This window comes from Poecile atricapillus, chromosome 1 (assembly GCF_030490865.1).
Source record: "Poecile atricapillus isolate bPoeAtr1 chromosome 1, bPoeAtr1.hap1, whole genome shotgun sequence".
Lineage (NCBI taxonomy): Eukaryota > Metazoa > Chordata > Aves > Passeriformes > Paridae > Poecile > Poecile atricapillus.
This window is the reverse complement of record NC_081249.1, coordinates 137,869,967-137,896,486: the sequence shown is the minus strand read 5'-3', so window position 1 is coordinate 137,896,486 and position 26,520 is coordinate 137,869,967. Positions and strand designations below refer to the sequence as shown.

The 26,520-nt window shown below is 42.3% G+C and overlaps 1 protein-coding gene across 2 annotated transcripts in view; it reads right to left on the bottom strand.

Annotated features, from left to right (window-relative positions):
• Positions 1-24,328, bottom strand: part of LDLRAD3 (low density lipoprotein receptor class A domain containing 3) — a 105,593-nt gene extending 81,265 nt beyond the window's left edge. Inside the window, exon 1 of one of the 2 annotated variants that reach the window (XM_058829490.1) lies at positions 24,236-24,328. In XM_058829490.1, coding sequence (XP_058685473.1) covers positions 24,236-24,269 — 34 coding nt within the window. In that variant the 5' untranslated portion in view covers positions 24,270-24,328. The remainder of the gene's footprint in view (positions 1-24,235) is intronic. The other variant, XM_058829491.1, reaches the window with a different exon arrangement.
• Between the last annotated feature and the right edge of the window lie 2,192 nt (positions 24,329-26,520).

Here is a 26,520-nt window from a genome sequence, read left to right as displayed (position 1 = left end):
CCTGTGCTTTCATACCCTCAGTCTGTGCTGTGATAGTCTGGGGTCTTCCTGCTGAGCCCTTGGCTCCTGCTGTGTCCCAGTGTCCGGTCATCTGGCCAGTGCCACAGGTCCCTGTGCCCTTTGCTGTGGTTCAGCACCAGGTTACAGCCCCTTCCTTGTCGAGCTCCCAACATTTCTCCCACCCAGGCACAATCTGCAGCTCCCACTGCAGCTGCACACCCAGTACCTGCTCCAGGTGTATCCCTCAGCACTGGTCACCGACAATTTCAAAGGTGTGCTAGAGACAAGAAGTGCAGGGCTCTGAAAGCAACCTCACTGTGTAATAATGGTGGAGAAAGCAAACCAAGACGAAGTTGTGTTAATGATTATCTTCCTGATGACAGAGATGACAGAGATGGCAGAGGGACCCTCCCATCTGAAGAGTTTGCATTTAGGATGTGCCAGCACATCAGGAGGGGGAGATAAGCTGTGGTACTGGTAATGAGGGGAGAGCTTGGGCTCTGACACTACATGAAAAGGTCACACCTCAAAAAAAGCCTGGAAGAGACAGATGTGTGTGAGGCTCCACAGGGGAACCAAGCCCAAGGAAGGCGAGGATGCAGGACAGAGTAACAAAACAAAACATCAACACTGTCCTTAACAATAAAGAAAAAACTCATAACCCTTCGCTCAACAACACTGAGCTAATTTCCAAGTGTGAGGAGATTGATGACAGATAACCATGATTTTCATCTAGACAAGAGAAAGATCTGCAGAATTCCCTACCCTAGGAAGGGAATTCAGCTACTGCTCTGACGTCTTGCCCTAAGAAAAGAAAACAAGGAGACCAGAAACCTCTCTCCTGAGGCTCCTAAAAAAATTTAGAAGAGGAACAAGAATATTTTTCTAAACACATTGAATCAACAATTAAAATGAGAATTACCAGAAGACAATCAGAATCAAGGAATGGCAATAGTTTAAGAGAAGGGAAAGACTGTAGTAGGTGGTAGTGACAGCACACAGACAGTGAAGATGGGACAGTATTCCTAAACAGAAACATCATCTGGAAATAGATAATAACCTCTTCAAATACATGCAAATCCAAGAAATAGGTGAGACTGAAAGAGGGCATACATGAAGACCATGTGTACTGTGTTGACAATGCTGCAAAGCAAACTTAGAACACCCCATAATCTTTAAGGAGAAAGGCAACTAATTACTCACCAGCTGCTGAATGCAGAACTGGACCCTGCTAGAAAAAACAATTTCAACAAAACAAGCCAAAACAGAGCCTTGATTTCAGAGCATCACCAGGCTATAATCAGACAATTTTCATCTACCCTATATATATATATATATATATATATATATATGAAACCATGATAAGCCATGGGGCAGCCACAGCAACACCCTTCAGATTTTCCAGGAGCTCTCACCACTCTCACAGTATTTTGGAGACCCCTGCTAACATACTGGTCTAATTTAACCACGGGACACAAGCCTCTTCAAATGTCACGCCCCAGGTCTACTTGAAGAAATTTTGCCATTACTTTAGAGTTGAGAGGTTTCTTTTTATAGAAGACTGTGTATTTGCTCTTTTCCTGTACCGCTGGTCACATATCCTCCACTAGGTAAGCCTCAAAAAGAGTTAAGTGGGGGCAGAAGATAGGGCTCAGGAATGACAGATGTATACAAGTAATGGTTATTTATTTGAAGTTGGAAATTTCCCATCATCACTACCAGAGACATAGAAAATCATCATTTCAACTGAAAAATAGCAGCTTTTATAACCACTTACTTAAAGTATGATTTTCTCCCATTCAAACTGAGCTCTTTGATGTGCTTTATACAGCAATAATAAAAATTTATCCAGAAGATTAAGTTACTTGGTGTTTGCTGAATGGATTAGACTGCTGCTGCTTTCTGTAAGCAAATCAAAACCAGAAAAATAAATGTAATTTGCATTTTGTGAATAGGAAACATGCTGTTAAGCAGATATAAGGTAAGGATTATATTGAAGTGAGGGTCTCACTCTTGTCACTGGAGTTTGGTTTCACCTTGTCTTTCACTTATTGTACCAGAAGGCACAGCCAAGAGCAATGAAGCCTCCCTGTAGCGGAATGTACAGGGTGCCTCCACACAACAGGACATTAACATAGGGAGCACAGTGGGACTGTGCAATCTTCCTGCAAGGCACTGGTGACTGATTCTTTCCAGCAAATACTGCCACAGCAAGATACCATTCCACACACCATATACTTCAAACTGCTTTTGAGCTAGCAGTAAAATCAGGGGGTTGACTGCAACACAGGTAATCTTGGAGTTTGGCTTTTTCAACAGTTGCTGTATTTAACAGCACAGCAAAGAGTGAAGAATACTGGAATGAAGGTAGACAGAGGAAGATTTAGCAAAAAGCAGAAAAGCTTTTCATGAGAACGTGAGAAAAATGAACTTTCCGTGGGAACAGTGGATGCAACTGCAGACGAGTGACTCCAAAAAGGGCCCCAAAACAAAAAAAAACAAGATTCGGTCAGTGTGATGCACTAATTTTGTTCCTTTTCCCACTTTCTGCTTCCTGACAGTTCTGTTCCTTTTATTTCCTAAAATCCTCAGTAAAATTTCTCAAAAAAAAAAAAAAAAAAAAAAAAAAAAAAAAAAAAAGTGGCACCTCCTTCTTAGATACCTATCCTGGTCTCAAAAGAAAAAAATATCCTATCAACCCTACTCAAAGTGCCCATGAGACAAAGTTTCAGAAAAAAAAATCCCAGTATGCTCTAGTTAAGAAAGATTACATACTTCAGCCCCTAATCCAAATATTTTGGCTGTCTCACTTGAGAGCCCTCTTGCAGCTTCCAAACCTGGATGTGTTTCATTCAGATGGGTCAATCCCAGGGACAAACTCAGCTAACAAAAATGAATATATTTCAGGTTAACCAGAAAACCATTCTTGCCTTTTAAGGCTTCATTCAATATTTTTTGCATCAGGTATTCTCCACTGAGTCAAATCAAAATTCAGGAGATCTCTAAAACCCCATACATCATTTTCCTGGCTAAACAAACTGAAAGGTCCACATTCCTTCTGGCACCCATCATATTTATGTATGCTGCAAAGTCTACATTCTGTAGAAGCTTGGGTGAAGACATGTCCAGACAAAGCACGCCAAACTGGCAAACGCTGTGAGGGCTGCGGAGAAAACCCATGAGCTGGGGAATCAGCTACAGAGCTGCACAGACTGGGATCAGAAGAAACACACAAGATCTCAGCAACCTCATGAAAATTTTCAACAAAACAAAAATCTTAATATCCCAGTAAGCCAGAGAACACAAAAGCACAGACCAAAGACACGGGTTCTACATACTCAGTAATAAATTTTTGATTCTCAAAGTGCCTACTACTTGATTCCAAGGAAGGATACATTTGTTTTCACAAAAAATCCAAACTGGAACTTAGGGTGCACCAAGCTGGTAAATTTGCCAATCCTTTAAGCTTCTTGGAAAGTAAACATTATCACTGCAGTGGCACCTGGGGCTGGCCAGAACAGAGGTTCTTCAACACCGTACTCAACACAGTAACGAGCAGCAACCAGTTTCAGCATGCTGCCATTAAGGGTTAATTTTAATTTTGACTTTTGTCGGCCTGGTTGGCTATTCCCATAAATACCAACCCAGCAGATATAATTGCAAAGCAGGTACATTTGGTTCCAGTCACTCTGCCAATTTAGTGGCAGCTAATGTTTGAAAATTGCAGGGTGTAAATTTAGCATAGCGGGTCTCACATCAAGTTTTTACTGCTGGAGACTGTATTTGATTAATGAGAATTAAAACAAAGATACCACGTTTTATGAAAGCTTCTCTGGTTTTCCCCAAAATCTCTGGAAAAAAAGAAGTAAGAAAAATCAAACTGTATTGACTTGATAATGATGAAAACAGTGCATCTCAAAACTGTGCATTTCTGAGTTTCAGCAGTCATTTTTTTTTGAGTTGATAGGCAGAGAACTGCTACTGCCAAGCAATGCCAAGACTTCTGCCAAGCAGCTATCAAATCTTGGTAAGACAAAACAAGCAGCAGGAGACATCTTTGGAATACAAGGACAACCTGAACATATTTTCTCTGTAACAACAATGTTCAATTTTCTTTCAAAACCTCAAGAAATCAGCGACTGGCTAGCTCTAATTGTGGCTCTCCCACTACTACTCACATACACATTTCCACCTTCCTGTCCTTCTCACACACTACAAGAAGTTCAAAAGACAACGAAAACTGTACATAATAGGTAATTTTAAGGACACTTTGTTAAGTAATACACAGTGCCAGACTGACAGCCACTGCCATGAAAAGAGACCACCAGTGTAATGCATACAGACACTAGCCAAGGTTTCTCCTTCTTAACAGAAGTGTGCAACAGAAGCAACAAAAGCACAAAAGCAAAGCAGCCTCCAGCCTTTGCATTTTCACGAATCAGCATGGCAGTGCATCACTGCTGTTATGACAACTGATTCTTCCTTGGCAGAACAATGTCTCAACCCACTCACAGTCCTGACTTGCTTCTGCTCATTTGGGGTTGGATTTTGTAACCAAACACCTAAGCAGGCTTACTCCAGACTTACTGAGATTTTCAGTCTTTCAGCACCAGAGTCTCTGTCACACAGCCTCTCCTTAAAAGCACAGGCCAGTATTTAAAAGAACAGGAATCTTGCCGAACATTCAAAAGTCACTTTTCTCCTGGGGAAACCTGAATTGAAGACCCTTGGGAGCAATGAAGTTCTTAAAAAGGCATCTGAGATTCTTCACAGACTCGTTTCTCTAATTTTGATTCCCAGTTATTGCAGTAATTTTCTTAAAAGTCAAGATGACACATTCTGCTCAGACCTTCTGTTGGAGAGTTGCAGTCCCAGCTCCCACCTTCACTGCTGGGAAGCCCAGTAAACTCCAATCATCCATACACTGAGGCTTTGCCTATCCTCTGAAGCCACTCCAACAGCACCAGAAAAAGAAGGCCTCACACATGAGGTACAAAGCTCTGAGGTAACAGACCCTGCTATAACTTCGGAAAATCAGTTAAAACATTTCACTGCAAAATACTTTGCATCAGAGAATATGTAAAGCAAATGGAAAAAAAAAATATTAAAGAGAGCAAAGACTTTCCTCCTACAAGACAAGTAGGAGAGGGGCTTTCATTTAACACAATTATCTTCCCTAAATTTTCCCTTCACTTTTGGCAAGTTACTGAAGTATGTGGAGACCAGCACGTTAGCAAAAAAATTACTTTCACAAGAGCAAAAAATACTTGGCCAAGAAGACAAATCCTGCCCTTATATCATAACAATTAACTTGGGACCACTTTTAATATTTTTTTTATTACACACAAAAAAAGTCACTATCCTTCAAGATGCCTCCAAAAAAAGGATGCTTTCATTGTTATTACCACTAATGCTCAATTTAACAGGACAGCTGTGCCATCCTGTTAGCAGGAGACATTACACAACACAAAAAGACAATAAGCCATACTGTCTAGGACGCAGGGTAAGCAACATGATGAGAATGGTGATGTCACTGGCTAACCTGTGACCTCATATATTATAGAAGACATCAGGCTGTTCTGTTTTCAGAGACCCCCAAGCCAGTGCCTTACAGCCCCAATCATTCCAGACACGCCTTTGTTCATCAGTATGTACGAGGATGCTCATCATTCATTGTAACAGAATGTAAACTCCTTTCATTCAAGACCTAGAAGAATTGAGTTTTGTGAATGACAACTCAGTCACATTATCTTCAAGTCTGGAAGAAAACCTGTCTGCATCTCATACTGCTTCATGTGGAATGAGACTCCTGTGACCCTGGTGACCAGCCCAAACAAAAGAGAAAGCGGAGAGTCAGGAGAGGCTTCCTTCAGAACACCTCATTCATAATTTAACTGTTAACAGCCATGTAACTGGAGTGTCTGTGGGAAAAATTAACTGTATAGTGTCTGTTATATTGAAAGCACTTCAATTGTGTTTGCTTTCTGCTTAGGCAACGGGGCTTCTCTTTACTTCAAGGCTTATGCCCTTTGGAAAAAAAAAAAAAAGGATGAAGCTCATGAAGCTCAACTAATAAACAGAATTAATTTAACTTCATTTTTAATCACTCAAGAAAGGCTGAACGTGATTACTATAGTCTTTCCCATTTTCCCCATCTCCTATGCAATTACTTTTCACATATTCAATCACAATATAGTCTATATCATAGAAAGGAAATTTTTATGCACTTGTTGCTTCACTACAAGTTTTGTATACGGATATTTTTGATTTAGGGGGTTAACACAAAAATAGCGTTACTTTTCACCATGTACACTGACCCATATTCTGTGAACAATCTGAAAGTATACAGGGAAAATTAACACAGAAAATATAATGGAGTGATAAAATTCACCCAGGACCAAGAAACTTTGTTCAAGCTCTAGATCTAGGGTCCTAGATCATGTTTTTGTGTTTCATACACAAAGCAGATGATATGGCTCAACCAGAAGCACTTAATAGTATCTATTAGCTGTTTGAACTATGGCTGTGTTTTCTCCAGGTTTTCCATGAAATAAATTTAAAAGTTATATGCTAACTATGGACTGCATTACAGCTGATGACTGCACAACAATCTTGACTGAAGCGTTACCTCCACCGAACAACATCCATTCATTCCATGTGTGAACTCAAAAGAGGGTCATGTGAAAACGTCTATGATACAACATCCCAAACACAGACATCCTTAAGATGAGGAAAAAAGCTCCTTTCACCTTGGCCAATCACCAAGTTCATTCATATGATCAGAAATTGTACAGAGTATCCTTCGGCAGGCTGGAAGCTTTATCTGAAAAGCAGGAAGATGTCCTCACAGAGACTGCTACAACAAGGTAACTTTGCAGCTTCATCACTGTCATCATCTGAGCGGCCATTATGAATTTTTTCAGTGTATTGCAGATAACCCTGTACCTGGCTGACATTCTTCATCACACTCAGACACAACAGACCGTCAATCACAGCAACTGCCAGGAAAAGGTGGTGACACAACTTTTCCAGTATGTCCACATACCTTCTGTGTTTCAGAAGCATCTTGGCAACAAGAAGCACACGCTGACAGAGATGCTTTGTGATCAAACACTTACTTAGCCCTGAAAAAATCTGTATGGCAAGATCAAAACCACAGTAAAACTTTAAATGTAAGACAGAAAAATTTTCCTTCCCCCACATATTCCCAAACCAAAAGCACAAAATTCATTGTGCCACTAGAAACTGGAAACTAATTACTCCTTCCCCAAGTCTTAAGTCTTCCTTCTGCTGCACCTTTATATCACAGCTGCTCCACTGAAGCTGTTAAAATCTCACTTGAGAAAAGCAGATTCAAGGATTATTTTGTTTGTGGAAAGTAAAGTTTTAAGCCATTGTACTCAGTCTTAAAAAAATACTCTTCCCTTTCTCAATTTTCTGCCTAGGAAGGTCGACAATAAATATTCCCTTTAATACATGGAAGAACAAATTCAGGAAGGTAAGACAGGACATTGCTGTACAAAATATCCTAGCTGCAACACATTCAAGTTAAAACTCTCCGTTTGACACCTCCTCCATGGAAAACTATTTACTCAAAGTAGCAGCATCTTTTGTGTCCTCCTTTTTCCCTGAGGAGAGGTAAAAATTACTACAGACAGAACAAAGTGCAACAGGCTGAAAAGATTAAGTTTTTAGTTTTAATGAAATATCATCATGTGAAATTTCATTTTGAAACCATCACTTTTTAAAGGAAGCTTGGTAAATGGAAACTGAAGCAAGAATGCAATAGGTCTTTAAGGAATCCCACAAAGCAGCTGATTGACACTGATATTCTTCCCAGCCCAATCCCTATAATGAAGTTTAAAGACATCAGAAGACATTAAACAAAACCAACAAAGGGTGTCTGGGCACTGGAATAGGCTCTCCAGGGAAGAGGTCACAGTCCCAAGCCTGACAGAGTTCAAGAAACATTTGGACAACACTCTCAGGCACAGGGTGTGATTCTTGGGGGTGCCCTGTACAGGGCCAATATTTGGACATGATGATCCTTGGCTTCCTTCCAAATTAGGATATTCTGTGATCTCTGAGAACTGTCAATTCATTTTTATGCCCACAGCAGTTGAAGACAAAAAGTTAATGCACTGAAACAAACCCATCTAGGTTCTATTAAAGAATCATGATGCAAATTCTCATGAATGTATAAAAATAGTAACAAAATCATTCTTGATGTGTGTTTAAGATAGAACTGAATCAATCTAGAACCTATGTATGTTAATACAAAAAACCCAAAAACCCACCCCAAAAAACAAACTATGTATTTCCCTTTAATGCCTCCTTGGCAAACCACACTCAGAAGAAAGACATGGTCCAACAGACTGTGCACTGGTTTTGAGGATGTAGCATAGCATTTGACAACATTTGGCATTGCCAATCCCTGCACAAGCGTTAAGCAGTTCAGATTCTGCAAGGTAAGGCAGTGTCCCAAATTTTAAGAAAGTGATCAGAAAACATATGAATAAAGTCCAGTTGTAGCTATTTACCTTTGGAGCTTCATCTAGGAAAGTAGATGAAAGATGCCTGCAGTGTCCTAGGGGATAAGCTGTATAGATAAATGAATAGTCCTTCCCCATCTCTCATTTCTATGTATGAGAGAGGGTAATAATGCCCTGCTTCCTCATTTGTATTTTAGCTCATATCTTACACAGAACAGAGACTACCCTGTGCTAATAAAAATAAGCACCACATATTTTCCAGGACATCTATTTTAAAGTTCCCCTCTCAAGCACCCAGAAAAGAAATCTGCCATTACTCCATCCTAGGAGACAGGAGGCACTAACTTCTTGCTATCAGGAAACCCTGGAAGGAGAGCCTGCGCAATTCCAAATCCTCACCTAAGACTCCTCATATAAAAAAGCAAAACATATACAACTGTTATCCACTCCCAACCTCTATATTCCCATTATAATGAAAAACAATCAGAAGTAACTCACATGTGATTCAAAGTAGGGCTATAAAAAAGAGGTAACTGAAACAGCCTTCTCACACAAGCTTAGAGACAACATCACTGGACAAAAGCAGCAAACCTGTAAGCACTTTGAGCACCAGCAAGAGGAAAAGACAGCAGTCTAGGAGTAGCCTACTTGAATAAAGAAAAGAAGCAAGAGTGACCAACAACAACAGTGCTGAGTCCTCCAAGTTCAGTCTGAGTTTCAGCCCTTTCTGGACTTGCTGCTTTGCTGATGCAAAAAGAAATCCACTACCTCATTTGATGCTGTTTGCTCCATTCTTTTTGTAAGCCACTCCAGTTTTATTGTGGCTCGAGGGCAAAGCATTCATGGAGGAGAAGGGAAAAGGCATGTGCACAACAACCTCATAAAACATTGGCAAAAGTAGAGAAGTGAAACTGACAGTGGCAACTACCACTTCCTAGGGTCTTACTTAGCAAGTCAATCGGAAATCAGCTCCAGCAATTAAGTGATAATGAATTATTGATGACACTCACTTTGGGGAACTGAGCATTTACCAGCATTTATGAAACTAAAGAAACTTACCCACTAAGAGGTGGGTAAGTGCCATCCCCATTTCGCAGACGGCACAAAGCCAGGCAGACAGCAAACAATTCCGTGACATTACATCTTGCCGAGGATCACTTATCTCTAGCATGTTATCTCAGTTCTGTTTGTACATGGTCACAAATCACCTTGATTTGTAACATTTCCTGCTTCAGAGAGGCACAGTGAACACTCCAGGTACAGAATTCAATAATTCCAGTAACTACATCCTACTACCTCTTCAGAGGTGGGGAGGAAAAGGCTGCTCAAAGGAAAGGGCAGCAATATTGGAGCCAGGGAAAAACCACTTTAAAATGTGATCTAGAGCATATGTTCAGTGGCAGAATTTGCCCTTGAGAAAGCAAAGGTATTCAAGCCCTACTATTTCAAGTTACTTTAAGTTTGTGCTTAACATGACTTTAAGGCAGCCAACTTTTTTTGCCAATGCAAATATATTCAACTAGAAACTCAGAAGAAAGCCAAGAATTCAGTCTTGGATTTAAAACACTCTTGCCAGCCACTCAAGGCTGTCAGTAATGCCACACAGGAACATTTCCTATCACTTACACACAAAACTGATCTGGGAAAGAGAGCTCACTCTGCTCCTACCATACTTCACACCTGAGCTTTCCAACTGATGCCATTATCTATTTATACCATTAAAAACCAAACAGACAAAGGAGGATGTGAGCATTCCCTGCACATTATTTTCTATCCTGCCTCTTCACAATTTTCATCAGACTTAGCAAGCCGACAGGCTATTGTCTACATGCACTTGAAGGTAAGTCGCTCACACTTCTACAGCTTTCACCCTCAACAGCAGCTGCCAGAGCTGAGGCAGACACAGATGCAGCTTTACAAATTAGCAGCCATATGTCATCCAACTGGCATGAAACACCACAATGCCCCTTCAAACACCAGAATGGTTACATGCATGCACTGTGCTGACTCGTAGTCAGCTCTCGTACAGGAATGCTGGTGACATCAGGAGGAGGAAGATGAATGTCAGTACCTGCAACATAGTCCAGCCTTGCAGACAGGATGCCTTTCAGGGAAGAGCAACTTTCTGTGTGGAATTTGAGATGTGCAGAGATCGGGTTAAGCCCTGCCACAGATGTCTTACATGATTATATTATTCTGCTTTCCTTGGCTTCAGTTTTCCTTATCTGTTAATGACTGCTAATGGTCTCCTATCCCATGGGAATACTGCCAGCATCCATAATTTAGGTTTCCACCCTGCTTGGATGCTGAGAAGTTGGGTACCTGAAGATATACACTGATGAGCTGTTTGCCAAATATATAAACTGATTTTAAGAAATATCATAAAAAATGCAAACTATTAATATTAAGGTGTGTATCATATAATCATTAAGGAGGAAAAAAAGGCCCCAATGATCACCGAGTCCAAACATTAACCCAGCACTGACAAGTTCACTACTACACCATATCTCTAAGGACCACATCTACATGGTTTTTGAACACTTCCAGAGATTGTGATTTCACCACTTTGTTGTGCAATCTGTTCCAATGTTTGATCACCCTTTCAGTGAAGAAATTTTTTCCTTATTCCCAATATACACCTGCCCTGGCACAACTTCAGGCTGCTTCCTCTTGTCCTATTGCTTGTTACCCTGTCTGCCTCACCTCACTACAATGTTCTTTCAGGATGCAGTAAGATTCCCCAATGAGTCTCCTTTTCAGCGGGTTAAACAACCCCAGCTCCTTCAGCTGTTCCTTACAAGACTTGTGCTCCAGACCCTTCACCAGCTCTGTTACCCTACTCTGGACTCATTCCACTACCTCAATGTCTTTCTTGTAGTGAGTGGCCCAAAACTGAACACAGGATTTAAGGTGTGGCTTCACCTGTGCAGAGGAAAGGGGCCAGCTGTGCAGAGGAAACACTGCCCTGGTCCTGCTGGCCACACTGTTGCTGATCCAGGCCAGGATGCCATTGGCCTTCTTGTCCACCTGGGCACGGCTGGCTCACGTTCAGCTGCTGTCAACCAAAACCTCCAGGTCCTTTGCCACAGGGCATCTCTCCAGCCACTTTGCCCGAGCCTTGCAAGGGGGTTGTTGTGACCCAAGGGCCCCAGGACCCAGCAACTCACCTTGTTGAACTTCACACAACTGGCTTTGTCCCATCGATCCAGCCTGCCCAGATCCCTCTGCAGAGCCTTCCTGCCCTCCAGCAGATCAACACTTCCACCCAGCCTGATGTTATCTGCAGACTCCATTTATTCCTCAACAGTAAACAGGCATTTTTATATTTTTACAACCAAAAGTCTTTGAGGTATGCAGGTATGCAGCTAATACCCAGTTCTGGGATTCTGATTAAAATAGGTAGGAGCACCCTGTAACAGGTAAGCAGGAAGGGGTTTGGGAAATTGCAGCTTCAACTACCAAGTAGTATACATCCACATATCAGTTCTCATAGTAACTCTCTAGAGGTAAGTGATCCCCTAGACCTAAGAAACTCAAATCATTTTAGATACAGAAATTAATTGCTCTCTTATTTACACTTACAGGTTCAACAAGAACACCTGGTATGGTTCAATTTCTCTTTTCCTTTTGTGCCTACCCTTTACTTCATTTAATGCTGGGGTGTGATGAGTGGGAAAAGGGAACAACTTGGGAAGCTTGTTTGAAAACAGATTATGAATATGTACCTTTCAAAGTATCCAAAAATCACTCTGCCCTGGAAACATGCAATGACTAGCTCTTGGTACAGCTGCTTACACCTAGGGTTTAATTTTGACAGCTGAGCTCACTCAAACTGTTCTCTAACCAAAACATTTACTACAGCATTTCAGTAACACATTTTTTCCAACACAACAGGCCAACACAGTCCTTCTAAACCAAAGCAAACAACACTGTAACAGTAACTCAATCTATGCCAAGTCAGTTTTCTTACAGGAATGTGCAAAGTAGCTTGGAAGGCTGGTGTTTGCAAACACACAACTTATTCCATCTTCAAGGGCCAGACTGGCAAAGGTGAAAGACCATTCTATTTCCTCAATGTCACTGCTCCTTTGAGACATCCCATATCAGACATGCTTCCTTTTCCAAAATGGAGATAACCACCTTATATTTTGGAAGTCTAAATCATGCACTCTTTAGCGGGTTAAAAACTAGCTGGATAGCCAGGCCCAGTGGGGAATGGACATACATCCAGCTGGTGACCAGTCACAAGTGATGCTCCCTAGAGCTCAGTCTTTGGGGTCAGTCCTGTTTAATACCTCTTGCAATGACCTGAATGAGAGTGCCCTGTCAGCCAGTTTGCAAACAGTGCTAAATTGGGCAGGACTATTGATCTGCTGCTTGGCAGTGTGCCAAAGCCAGCTGTGTGAGGCTCAACAAGGTGAAGTTATGGGTCCTGAGGGAGGTTGGTGTTGTTTAGCCTGGATAAAAGGAGGCTCAGGGGGACCTTATCACTCTCCACAAATGCCTGAAAGGACATTGTAGCCAGGTGAGGTTTGGCCTCTTCTGCCAGACAACCAGTGACAGGACAAGAGGATGCAGCCTCAAGCTACATTACGAGAGGTTCAGGTTGGACATTAGGAAGAATTTTTTCACTGAAAGGGTGAGCACAGGAATGGGATGCCCAGGGAGATGGTGGAGTCACCATCCCTGGGAGTATTCAAGAAGCAACTGGACATGACACTTAGTGCTATAGTTCAGTTAATGTGGTGGTGGTGTTCAGTCAAAGGCTGGACTTGATCTTGGGAGGCTTTCCCAACCTTGATGAGTGTATGATTGTATGTGGGCTTAGTTTTAACAGGATCTAAAAGCCCTTACAGAGGTCTTTTTGATACAGGCCCAAAGGAAATTACACTGATTGCTTCTTCAACTGGAAAGTTTGCTCACAATAGAGATCTGCCTAATTTTGCAACTACTGATAAGAAAACAAAGCACCAACACTGCAGGGAGAAATTAGGTAAACCACGCTCTACAGGCTGACGTTTCCCCACGAGACTACTCAAAAGGAGCAGTGGCAGTCAGCAGGTCAGCAACTCTGGATTCAACCTGTTAGGACACAAATATCCTGCCAATGATCAGCACTGTTTCTTGTGTTTCCAGATTTTATTTGACTCAGCTAATTGGCCATTAAGCTCCAATGAGGTGGACATTTATCTACAGATAACACAAGGAAATTGGAAAGTAAGCAGCCTGAGGCTACCCTGAAGACTGTTAACCAAATAGCAAGGCAGAGCTCAATTAAAACAATTCATCAGAAAACCTATATAGTCCATTGGCAAATTTTCAAGGATCCCATTAGAAATTTTAAGGATATTCAATCTGATTAGACACTGAAATCTATCTCATGTAGAAGTCATTAATAAGTAAAGAGCCTTTAATTTTGAAAGCCTGAACACTATCATAGCTGCAGCAGGAAGAGACACTGGGCCTTTCCTCTGTAACATGCACAATTTTGCATAAGGATGACAAACCCTGATGAAAAGGTACAGTTGTGCAGACCAAAGTCATTGAATACCCACCACTTTTACGTGGACTCTGTTGATGTAACTAAGAGACACACACTCTTACATGATACCTCAAAAGAGCCTACATCCAGTACCTCTGAATCAGGAGTATTCCATTAAATGTCTAATACCTCAGCTATTGAAAAAGGCAGGCATTTCAGTCACTTGAAATTGGAGTGCAAATAGGAAATTACCCTGCAAAACATTTCATCTCTCATTTTATGAAAACTTGAAGAAAAATGGCTATCGTGCTCTTAATGGGCATATAACTCAAGTATGAAATAAGGTCACTGAAACTAATCTGGACTCTTTTTTTGAAAAGAAATGTTGCAATGAAAAGCACAAAAAACATGATGCAGTTAGTAATTATTACTGGGAAAAATCTCACAACACTACTTCAAACTTGCAATTTAGAAGCTCACATTCCTAATGGAAGATTTACAATTGGTACTGCCAACTTGGATTGTTTATAAATACTCTTAGGAACTCTACTATCAATGTCCTTTTTATCTTCCAAGAACTCGGTTAATGTTCTAGACACACTGCTTTGATCTTTGGACAGAAGTACATTCCTGATTTGTATACTGCACGTGGTAGCTCCATTTTTAGAGGAGATTAAAAGAATAGGTTCCTGAAATTTAAATACTACTTGCAGATAACAGAGGGAAGTCCTCCATCTGACTGCAAAAGGACAAATGCTTGTGGTTTGATTAAGAACACGTAAGTTGAAATATCACAGGGATTCACTTTGCTCTTACCTTCACACTTGCTGATATTGAAATCCAGTATATTCACAAGACTGAAAATACCTAAAAAGAGTAGGTAGATCTCACCTTTTAAGAAAGAGCTACCAAACACTTCTTAGCGAATGTAAATCAGAATTCCAACAGGACTCAATTCAATAAAGGGCAAGTTTAATATCTAGAACCCTGGTTACATAGTAAAATGAATGATCTTTTCATTTAGAAGTTCACAATGTTTTGAGTTGGTTTTTTTCACAATTCTACCTATAACTCCAATCATGCTTTCATTTCATTCACAAACAGGTTCTAAAATGCAGCCATATGGGATGTTTTCCTCCATCTCCAACTTCTTTTTATCTTTCAAAAACTTGCTGAAAGGAAAAAGAAGGCTGTTTTGAGTTTGAAAGACAGCAATCACCACAAACACTGTTTTTCTTCCTTAGCCAATTCTGAATTATGCCTACTTAGTTTAATGTCTTGGTCTTTTAAGTTACTGAGCAGTAAGTTCTTCCAGAGTCCAGGATTTCACAAGTGCAGTCTGCCTTCTGCCAGAATGAACAGATCTTGATCTCAGCATCTGTACTGTGCCTTCCCAGTTACCCAGACAAGCAAAGGTGTTCAGATTTTACATGATGCCAAGACACATTTCTTCCTGTTGATCAGCACAGAAGATTTAGGTTTGGCATCTTCAAGATCACCTATCCAAGATCACCATGAGAGCCCCAAAGTCTTCTGGTGGACAGCCATTTTCCTCAAGACAAAAACTATGCACTTCAGGTTCCAGATAACCATATATTCCACTTAGTAGTATGCAGTTCCACCCAGCTTTTAAGACTTCACAGTTTTGGGCCCAGCCACAAGAACAACTTGTGCCATTGGCAGGAAGCTTGCTAACAAGTTAGGACTTATTTGGCCTTGAAACTCATTGATTGCAGTGTCTCCGTGGAAGATCACACATGCTGACTCTACCAATTTATGTGTTTATGAACAACTGATGTGTTTCTGCACCTGTGGCAGGTGCAGCAACTCCACATATCTAACTCTCTAGTCTATGACTGCATATGTTCAACAATGCATTCACTAACAATATAGCCATTTATAAATCACACCTTGCATTGTGTCAAGTAAATGTTACCTGTCCTGCGTAAATGATCCCTGAGAAATGGCTCATTTGCTTGACATGCACAATTCACTTGTAAGTCGTACCAGAAACTGAGTGAGACCAAGTCCCAAGTAGTCTGCTCTTACTAAACTCCACCTTCCCAGCTCAGCAGCAGTGAAGTCCCACATAGTCTAAAGCTGAGCCTTCTCACACAGCATAGCTGAGCAATGGATCAGGCAGACAGGGAGAAGCAAGCACAGCACTGCTGGCAGAGTGAAGTGGAGCACTTGCAATAGGTAGATGCAAGGTAAAAATGACAATTCCTAACTACAGGTTTGGCATAGGTAAGTATATATAACAGCATCTTTCTCTTTAAGTACAGAGGCATGATGAAGAAATCCATGGCTAGCTCTATGCATCAATGGGTACAATTTGGTGAGATCATGAGGCACAAAGGAAAAAAAAAGAGAAAAGGATATTGAGAGGAGGAAGGAAGTGACACAAATCATCTATGAAAAGAAGCATGTAAAGACTAATCATCAGCATGCAGCTTCACAACAAGAGAACAAGGATGCAGGCAAAGAAAGAAAAAGAAAGGAGTTTGAATCTGACAAGAAAGGGATTCACAATCTGAGAAATAATGGCTATCTTTAGCTGCAGAATTTTAGCTAACCTTATATAAAGAGCAGCAGAAACATTTAATAGTTCTTAACATGACTTCTTCTTGCACTGGGAGACAGCAGCAGAATACCAGCCCTCAGACTGAATCAGCAGCCTCAGAACTCAAAAGCACAAGCTCAAGTATTACCTTGTGTAGCCACGTGTGAGCAATGACCGCATTCCCTGTCAAGCAGCCACAGTTTAGCAGGTTCAACACGGGCCTGCACCGCAGGTTACCTGTGCAGAGCACCCAGACAAGCAACAATACTTTAAGTTGCCAACCCTTGCCCTGCCTTACAAAAGGGAGAGAAAATGCAACATGGATTTTCACAAGTATATCAGTTTGTGTGTCTCTATTGTACTTCACATTTTTGTACACCTAACGCTCCTGTGTTTGAGGAATCTTAGTGCCTTTATGCTAACAACAACAAAAAGAAAGAAAAAGCCAAGAATACTTGACTAAAATTTATCATATCAAGAAAAATCTACTTATCTCACATCAAATCCATACCAGGCGAGGCAGAACACTTCTTAAAGGCAACAAACACCATTTTGAGCTGTAAAAACATGTGCCTGATATTTGTGGCATATAGCTCTTGACTAAAACCAGGGTAGCACTAACAGCATCAGAGAAAGATGGGAAGAGAGCCGGTGTCCAAAAGAAAGTTTAAACAGGTAAAAGGGGAGGGAATACATTGAGGAAAGAATTACATCTTGCCCAAAGTCACACTGCTGATCAGTAACACAACCTGGAGTAGATCCTGCAGCACTAAGACCCTGAGCAGCTTTGCCCAGAGGAATACAAGTCTTCAGCTGGCACAGATACATATGGCTGGCAATGGTGTTCTGTCTGGAGCTATAAGCATCATCTGACTCATTCACAATTGAAGTGATAAATTCATCCAAAATACATAAAGCAAGAGAAATTACTCCAAGGAATGAAGGCATCTGAGCACAAAGTGATACTTAGTAGCCAAAATTCTTATCTTAATTTTTAATGGCACCACAACCTACTTGCTGCAGTAACATTATTACATTTTATCAAAATGGAGATAAATCCTCACAGGAAAATGTTACCTAAAATGGAACTTTTCATCCAACAAACCAAACAGTTTCAAAATAGACCGACTATCTTGTGTGATGTAACTGGTTTCCATCTAAAATTTTCAATAACAGAACCCTAAACCAGGAATCTCCCCCATTACATTCCCTAGGAGCCATCTGGAATCTGTCTAAGCAGATGAAAGATAACAACACAAACCAGAGACGCATAGCAAGGTGTGGCACTTGGGGATTTCTCCTTTAATTTAAAAGGAAAAAACTAATCAGAATCCCTACTATAGAACAAAAATAGCAATAAAACCTGAAAAAACGCATTTTTGCCCCTATTGAAACAAGCTATTTTATAACACAACAGCATACTACAACCATATTCAACTTATACACTTCCCAATCTTTATGATCTCACAGACTCCTTGAGAGACACCAAAGCCATTTTAAAATGGAAATCCTTTGGATAAGAGGACATAAGTGTCAGGACCTCGGATTCATTCGCTCCCAATCCTAAATGATCCCAGATTTTCACAGCCACATCATCTTCCTCAGCTCCCTGTTTACTCTGACATGTGACACAGCAACTTACTCAACCATTTACACATTGACAAAGAGCAGCTTTGCTTGATATGTTTTAATTGTGACAAGTTCAAAGGTGTCCAGCCCATGGCTAGAAGGCTTAAGGAACACAGAGGAAAAAGTTATCAGCAGTCACTCCACCCCCTCCAAATTGCTTCCATTTTAATTTTGTTCATCTGGGCCTTTTTGATTATCCACCCACATGATTCCCCAATCCTTCAACACATTTCTCACACTAACAGGAGCTGTTGCGGCTTCTCTCCAACTTCCAAAGAGTACACATTTCTGTAAGCTGCAACAAAAGTATGTGATTCCACAAGTTCCTCTGCAACCAAAAAGTGGTAAGTGGGCATCTGCATAAGCAGCTGAGAACAAGAACAAGGAGACACGAATGGCTCCATTTAGAAATCTCATTGCCTCAGCATTTCCCATGTGCAAATTAAAACTCACACACACACACCAAGCCAACTACTATTGTATCATCTTCTCCCCTAGAAGGATTTTTCTGTCCTGATAGACAGCACTGCATGCAAGGTAAGGTTTGCCTAAAATGCCTTTTAGTCTGACAGTTTCACTGGCACAAGAGGCTGCATGAAAGAAACTAAACATCAGATCAAGTTACGGCAGCTTATAAGATTCTAAATGTCAAATAATCAAGTATCTGGACACATACACAGCCCACGCAAATGCAAAACCCCAGTGACCATATAAATCAAAAGTTTCACTATCAGAGAAATTAGACATTAGACTAATTTAGACAAATGCTTTCTGCCATGGTGCTCTGTTTGCTTGTTTTTCTTAAGATACTTGTTTAATTTTCAATCTTTGTTGTTGGGGTTTTTTTTGGCTTCTTAATATATATGAGCTCCTCCTCAAAAATTCTATACCAGTCAGTAAATGTATAATAAACTGATTATCCTAATGGCTGATTATGCAATTACCTCCAGCCACGATCTATTTACATTGCAAGCAAAGGGCAATCTGTCATTCTATGTTTCACTTGAGAGCTACCTTAAAATACGTAATTAAAACTGCTTTCACTTGAAATATTCCATTCTGCATCTTAGACACAGCCCATTATGAGATCCTGGCAAAGCAGAAGAGTTATGTTTTAACACTTGAAAAGACAAAAATGCCAAAACCCTACTATTGAGACCCAAGATGTTTCTCCTTCCTCATCTTCAAAACCTGCCAGCTGACAATGAAGCTGTTTTCAAATTCAGACCCTGAAAATGCCAGTTGAAATAGTTATCACAGAGTGCCTTGTGCCAAAGGTAGAATATCCACAGCTCCAGTCTGCAGCAGGCAGGAGTGAACAGCCTACAAGGGTTTCTAGCAATTGATAAAACTCATCAGCTTCCACAACAGACAAGATACTGAAATGGAGAGTGCTGCTGCCATCGCAGCAGATATCACTCTACAGATTTATCAGGCCTACTCCATTATTGCATTTCTGCTCACATGGACAGAGAGAGCAACCACAGAACAGGACACATGACAGACACTACTCTGGCAAAATGTACCAGTTTGGAAAAATAAATTAAAAATTTAAAAAACATAAATAACACAAACAAAAACCAAAACAAATTCTTTCTCCAGGTGACAAGCTAATTTTTAATTAGGCCTTCCCACACTGCCCTGAAACACAGAGATGCTTGCATCTCAGCTCAATTCAGCACTGCTACCTAACAAATCAACATACACCTGTTTCAGTCTACCAGATTTGCAGCAAAGAGAGCTATTGCATTCCTCACCCAGTAGATAACCAGCGTGCAAATGAAAGCAGGATGCAGGTTCCTGCTGTCACAATAAAAATATTATAGTATCATCAGGAAACTTTTTCCTCTAAAGAGGTATGGAGCTTGCTGGTCTCAGTGTAGCAGGCACTACAGACTGACTGCATGCTTGTAGCAATTTATTTCACATTTGTATGAAAGGTGCATTTTTAGTACTTATTTTCTTTATAACAACCTCCACTTCCTATCACAACATATGACTGCAACATTGCAGTCATGCTTCCACCCTCTCAACCTGGCAACTGCAGACTCTTTGCAGCTATTATCCCAGGTGAGATGTGGTGGCTGAAAGCTCCCAGACCTTGCAACTCCCCGCATTTAGTGAGTAAGAGAAATCTGTTTAAATCTAGCCAAGGACACACACCCCCCTCCCCCTCCAAATCACCCTCTGCTTATTTCAGTCCTTGCACAAAAAATGTGCTTGCAAGAGTAAAGTCTGACAACAGCCTCAAACATCACATGTCCAATAACCAGAAAATGATTCAAGACAACTGGTGCGTGGGCACAGGCTCCTGAGAGAAATCCCACATTTTCCTCAGTACGGCTGTGGAGCTTCACATTAAAGTGATTACTCCTGGCTGCTCTCATTATGATCACTGGCAGACTCACATCTTCAGCAGACATCCAGTGTATTTATTACTGTCCCAAGCTGGAAGTTTCTTGACTTGCCAACTACAAGAATCCTTCTTCATGTCTCCCACACTGATGTGCTACCCACACCCACAGCTGGTTTATGTACCAAGAAAGACAAACACTGGTTATGAAGCACTAGACACAGTTTAAGAGTTTTTAAGAGGACTGCCTGAAAAATACAGAACAGACCTACTGAATACACAATACAGACATGAGTCTTCAAGTAGAGAGTGGTTTTCTTCTCCCTCTGCTTATCCAATACTAGAGACCACTACTCAGCAGTGCTGATTACTCCTGCCATGCAGTACATAAGGTTTTCAGCAAGGAAATTCTACTATTAGCAATACCTCTGAATGTCAGTACAAATTAAGGAATTTCCATGTAAGGAAATAATGGATATTTCCTCAACACCATGTAGAAGTTTTAAGTTAGCAGATATTACACAATGCAGACTGATGTGGTAACATGAAACAGCTTAAACAGCTCCTACCCCTTCTTGATTTTAGGGATGTTCTGGGTTTTTTGCAAGCTTTTGAGGTGAAGTTGCAAAATGCAATGAAAGCACATGTGTGGCACTTTGTGCTTATGCTGTCTGTGGAATGGGTCCTGATTCTAACCATATTAGACCAAAAGACTGGAGAGAATAAGACATAGAAGCCTCCCCTTAATACAGAGCAAGCTTATATTTTAAGAGGCATAATATCTATATTATATATTTGACTTACACATCAGAAAGGCCCTTACACTGAACTGTGACACCTGGGGATGATAATCAGAAATTCCAGCTGTACATTGCATTTTGATTCTCCAGTCATTTGAAGACAAACATTTTAAAACCTTCTTCAGTTAAAGCAGAAAGGTCTGTAATTGTCAAAAGAAACAATGTCCATTTTCTCCTCACTTTGCAATCATACTTCTAATAGCAGTTAATTTACCTAAGTGTTGTGATTCCTGCCATCATTTCTCTCCTTAATGGATCATATACAGGTTGAAGAAAAAAATACATAAATCTACGTTCAAAACATATTCGGTAGATTAAGTTTCTTTGAATAATAAAATTGTCTTGAATACACAGCACAGTGGCAGTCAGGATTACAGAACTCATTTTTCTGTTAGGGACTGTTTACATTTTATTGGTTTTTCAGCTATAGTATACTTGCAACTCTGAAACAATCCTTTCCAAAACTCACTGTAACTGTGTGTAGATCAGCTTGCATTACTTCATACAAGCAGTAGAAGAAGATAAACATAGATGTCTGTTTGCTAACTAACAGACCTTCTTCTATATTAACTTAACCCGATAATGTTGTTACAGTCTGAGCTGGAAACAGGAATCCTTGCAGGACCTAACCTACATCCAGGAACTCCTGGGCTGACACTGAGCCAAAGTAAAGTGCTGGAAACTGGGTCACACTATGACATGTACAGGGCAGCAGGAGGGGATCAGAGCTGAGCCTGACCTGCTTACACTGGCAAGAGCACGAGAGATGAAAGAAACTGGGTGTGCATGGTGTGAGCTGCCCAAGAGCTTGATGAGACTTGAAACGAGGTACAGACTAGAAAAAGAAAGGAAGGTAATCAGGAAGCTCCTGCACAGGGAACAGAGGCTGAAACTTCAGATCAATAGTCTCTTTCTGATCAATCACCAGTTAGTTACCAACTGAAATGAACCAGCCTGGTGTAAGATCAAACTCAAGTATCATAAAGTAAAACCTTTCCCATGCAGATAGGCTCTTTCAGGATGAAAAGCACTATTTGATACAACCACAATATTATTAATAAAGACAAAAAAAAAAAAAATCAACTTTGCCTTGCAAATATTCACTGCCAGTGCAAGTCAACAGTTACTTCTGCAGAAGTAGAACAACTGCTTCTGCTAGCAGAACAACTGTTCAGACGGAGTCACTAGACACTGTTTATCCTCTGTTAACTGAAATTCATCCCTAGGGTTTCAAGGTTTTCCATCTGTACCCAAAAAAGATTCAATAGGAAAAGAAGTATTTATGTTTTATATCAGGAGTTACCAGAAGTAAAATTCAAAACATTGTGAAGGCCAGCCAGAGACAAACTTACGCTCCCTGTGGGAAGCTTGCAGGGGTGCCAAAATATACAGAGGAAGCAACAGCTAAAAAACAAATCCCTGAAGACCCCCTACTTTATTTTTCAAAAGAAAAACAGAACGCATGAAAAAAAAAAGTTTCAGAAATTTCTTTGAATCTGCCCCAAAATAAGCCAGCCTCTGGTTAAGTAACTGCAAGAATGTTGTGCAAGAATGGCAGTCAACAGTCAAAAATCTGAAATACCAGCTTCCACACAAGAGACAGGTCTTGGCCACTGCTCCCAAGCCAAAGCAGGGCAGGAACATGGGGTGTGTGTGGGAGGCTGGGAAACCTTCACATGTAAAGATTAGTATCTTGTAGATGGGAACCCTCCATGCTAATCTAAGAGTGGTATTACAAGCAAATATATTCAACATATGGAAACATATAATTTGCTATGAATAATTAGATAAAATTTTGGCAGTAGTAGAATGGAAATTAATAAAGAGGAAAGCAATACAATCCAGATAAACAAATCCGAAGCTCATCTGAAGCCTCCCAAAAATGGAACGGTGGAAATAGTTTTGCAAAGACACCTAAACCTCCAAAGACTTACGAATGTCACAAAGTTTGCAGTTGTGTAATTTCAAAACAGTGCAAGTCCTCTAACTCTTCTCCTCCTTCCTACCCGTCTACACCGAACTCGAACTTTTACCATGGAAGCTGTGAGACTCACAAGTTCTTCCTGACAATAAATACTCTTAAAAAGAGAAGAAATGAAAATAATTTGATCTTGATAATCTGAGTTTTACACACTGTATGTCATCACTTCATCGCCAAGGCGTGATTCGGAAACAGACACAGCAGCATGCAGCCAGGCTACTTACACTGCCTGGAAAAGCGCCCGCTAAGATCATGTTGCAGAAATAATTCACACCTGCAGCAAAGCTGCACAAAACATCATCAACTCGCCAATTCTGACGGGCATATGCCGACCGTGGCGGGGAGGAATAGTTTCTATACAGATGAAGTATGAAATCCCGTTTCCGCACCCCAGGTAAAGCCAGGCAGGACCCGAGCGCTTCGCTTGGCCATACCCGGCCGCGGGCCCAGCGGCGGAGAGTCGCCCGCACCCGCCACGGCCTCCCTCGCCCCGAGGCGACCTCGCAAAGGAGAAGGGGGCCCGCCCCGGGATGTATCGGCGGAGCTGCGGCCCCTTCGGCCCGGCGGTGACTTCGACGCCCGGCTCGGCCCGTTGGCGCCCGACGCCAGCGCCGGCCCGGCCCCGCTGCCCGCTCCACGCGCCTCAGCCCCGCCGGGGCCGGGACCACCCCGAGCCCGCCCCGAGGGGCGGAGGGGCCGAGCCGCACACGCCGCTCCCCCGCCGTGGGCATCCCGGCCCGGCACGCCCGGGGAGGGAGGGGAGAGCGGCGGGAGAGGCCCGTGGACGGACGGGCGGCCGGCGGCGCCCCCGGCCCGCCACGAGCCGCCCAGGGAGGCGGGGGTGGCGGGGAGGCCCCGGCGCCCTCCCCCGCCGAGCGGAGCCGCCCCCTCGCTCCCGGGCAGCGCCCCGGGGCACCGCCCCCGCCCGCACTCACCCGCCGAGCCCAGCAGCAGCCACAGCAGCCACATGGCCCCGCGCCGGCCGCCCCGCAAACTTCGGGGCTGCTCCGGCAGTCCGGCCCGACGGAGCCTGCGGCGGGGAGCGGCGGTGCGGGGGCCGGCCCGGGGGAGGGCCGGGGGTGGTGCCGCCGCCGCCCCGCCCCGCTGGGCGGTCGTGCCCACCCGCCGCTGCCGCCGCCCCGGCCCGCGCGGCTGAGGGGCCGCTCGTCTCCCTCACCCCTGCTGCCCTTCAGATGCCCCCGGGCAGTTCTGCGGTGGCGTTTGAGTGTCTTACAACAAACTCACCGCTCGCCGTGCAGCGGCCCCCAGGAACCCTTTCGGAGCACCTGGAAGAGTCTGGGTCAGAGCTGCACCCCTGTTGACATGCAGGGGCATAAATGCTCGCTCAACACCTTCTGCAATGCTTTCAAAGAGCCTACCCTTACATTTTCTGATGCATGCTCCACTAAATTTAATACTCTGACTAGCAGATGAGGTATTTCCATAGCCAGTCAGTCAGAATCAATTACATCGGAAAAGACCTCCGAGATCATCGAGTCCAACTTACGGCCAAGCACCACCTTGTCAACTAGACCTTGGCATGAAGAACCACATTCAGTCTTTTCTTAAACATTTCCAGGGACAGTGACTCCACCACCTCCCTGGGCAGTCCATTCCAATATCTAATCACCCTTTCAGTGAAGAAACTCCTCCTAATATCCAATCCAAACCTCCCCTGGCTCGGATTAAGGTTATGTCCTTTCATTCTGTTACTGGTTAGCTGGAAGAAGAGGCCAACCCCCACCTGGCTACAACCTCCTTCCAGGCAGTTGTAGAGTGGTAAATTCTCCCTTGACCCTCCTTTTCTCCAGGTTAAACAATCCCAGCTCTCTCAGCCACTCCTCACAGGACTTGTGATCCAGACCCTTTCCCATCTCTGTTGCCCTTCTCTGGACACACTCCAGCACCTCAATGTCCTTCCTGAATTGAGAGGTCCAGAACTGGACCCAGCACTCAAAATTTGGCCTCACCAGTGCCCAGTACAGGGGGAAGTGCCAAGTACAAAGAGAAATCAGAGCGGCCTGTGGAGTTTACTATCCTAGTAAAGCTCTGAAACACAGCATTTGGGAAATTTATATTGCATTTTCAATCTAGGGGCCCAATCCTGACCCTACTTGGCTTCAGTGGGACCAGGAGTGGGCCTTGTTTTGGGGAACAACATTTTTCAGTATATGATGACCAGGAAGAAACCCACATTACTGTGTGCCATTCTGCTTTCCTGCAAAAATCATAGGCGGTTCATTAAGTGGTACATTTTGGTTGTAAAGTATTCCCCTGTGTGTGTGTCAAGTACGTAAGTAGATCTGCATGTGTATAGAATAAAGTTTAACTCTCTAAAAAGCTTGAAGCGTGTATTTAAGAGCTAAAGAGGAAGGCTTAGTGCAGAAGGTATTTTAGCTAAGAATTAAAGCCAGTTTATAGCAGTAAAAAGCTGCCAAATGATTTCTAAAACTGTGCTCAACTAATCTGCACAATAATAATGTTCCAAGAAGATTTCTTACAATTCATGTTTAACATACTCAGAGGAGCGTGTGGAGATTTACTGATAAGGATTTCACAGCATCTGGAAAGATTAATTTAATTTTTTATTTAAAATAAATATTTTATTTGAATACTTAGATGTAACTTCTGTTAGTTTTTCAGTGGTATTTTAACCACTGATAGCTAATTTCCACATAGAAGTCAGCTTGGGAACTGGTTTCCAGAAGGGGGTCTGAGAAGGAGGAGTGGTTTCTGACTCCTGCAAGATGTAGCTGTGGGAATTTCCTCTGCCTGCCAGGACACCAATCTCTGTCTGCTGCTTCCTGGGGTGTGAGTGTGACACCCCAGTATGACCATCTCACCACCTGCTGGGCTCCAGCCAACTCACCCTGACTACATGCAGCAATTGGGGTTCAGAGGCAAAGCAAAGTGGATGGGAGCCTCCTTAGCAGTTCCCAAAAAGCAGGATCTTCTAGTTTTCTGAGAGATTAAGTGGGAAGCTCTTCATCTGTAGAAGCATTTTGTACACCTCAGTTCCTTAGCCAGCACAGAATAAAAGGTCCAGTGTGATTCCTTGTTACCTTTCAGATGTTGGGCTACGTGATTAAAAGTGTAGTCCCTGTTAACACAAAGATGCAGAGAGAACAAAGACAGGCAGAGAAACCTCAGTAACTTCATCAGGGAAAAATGGACCACACAACACTGGCTGCTCCCAAGCACATCAGAGAAAACTGATTAA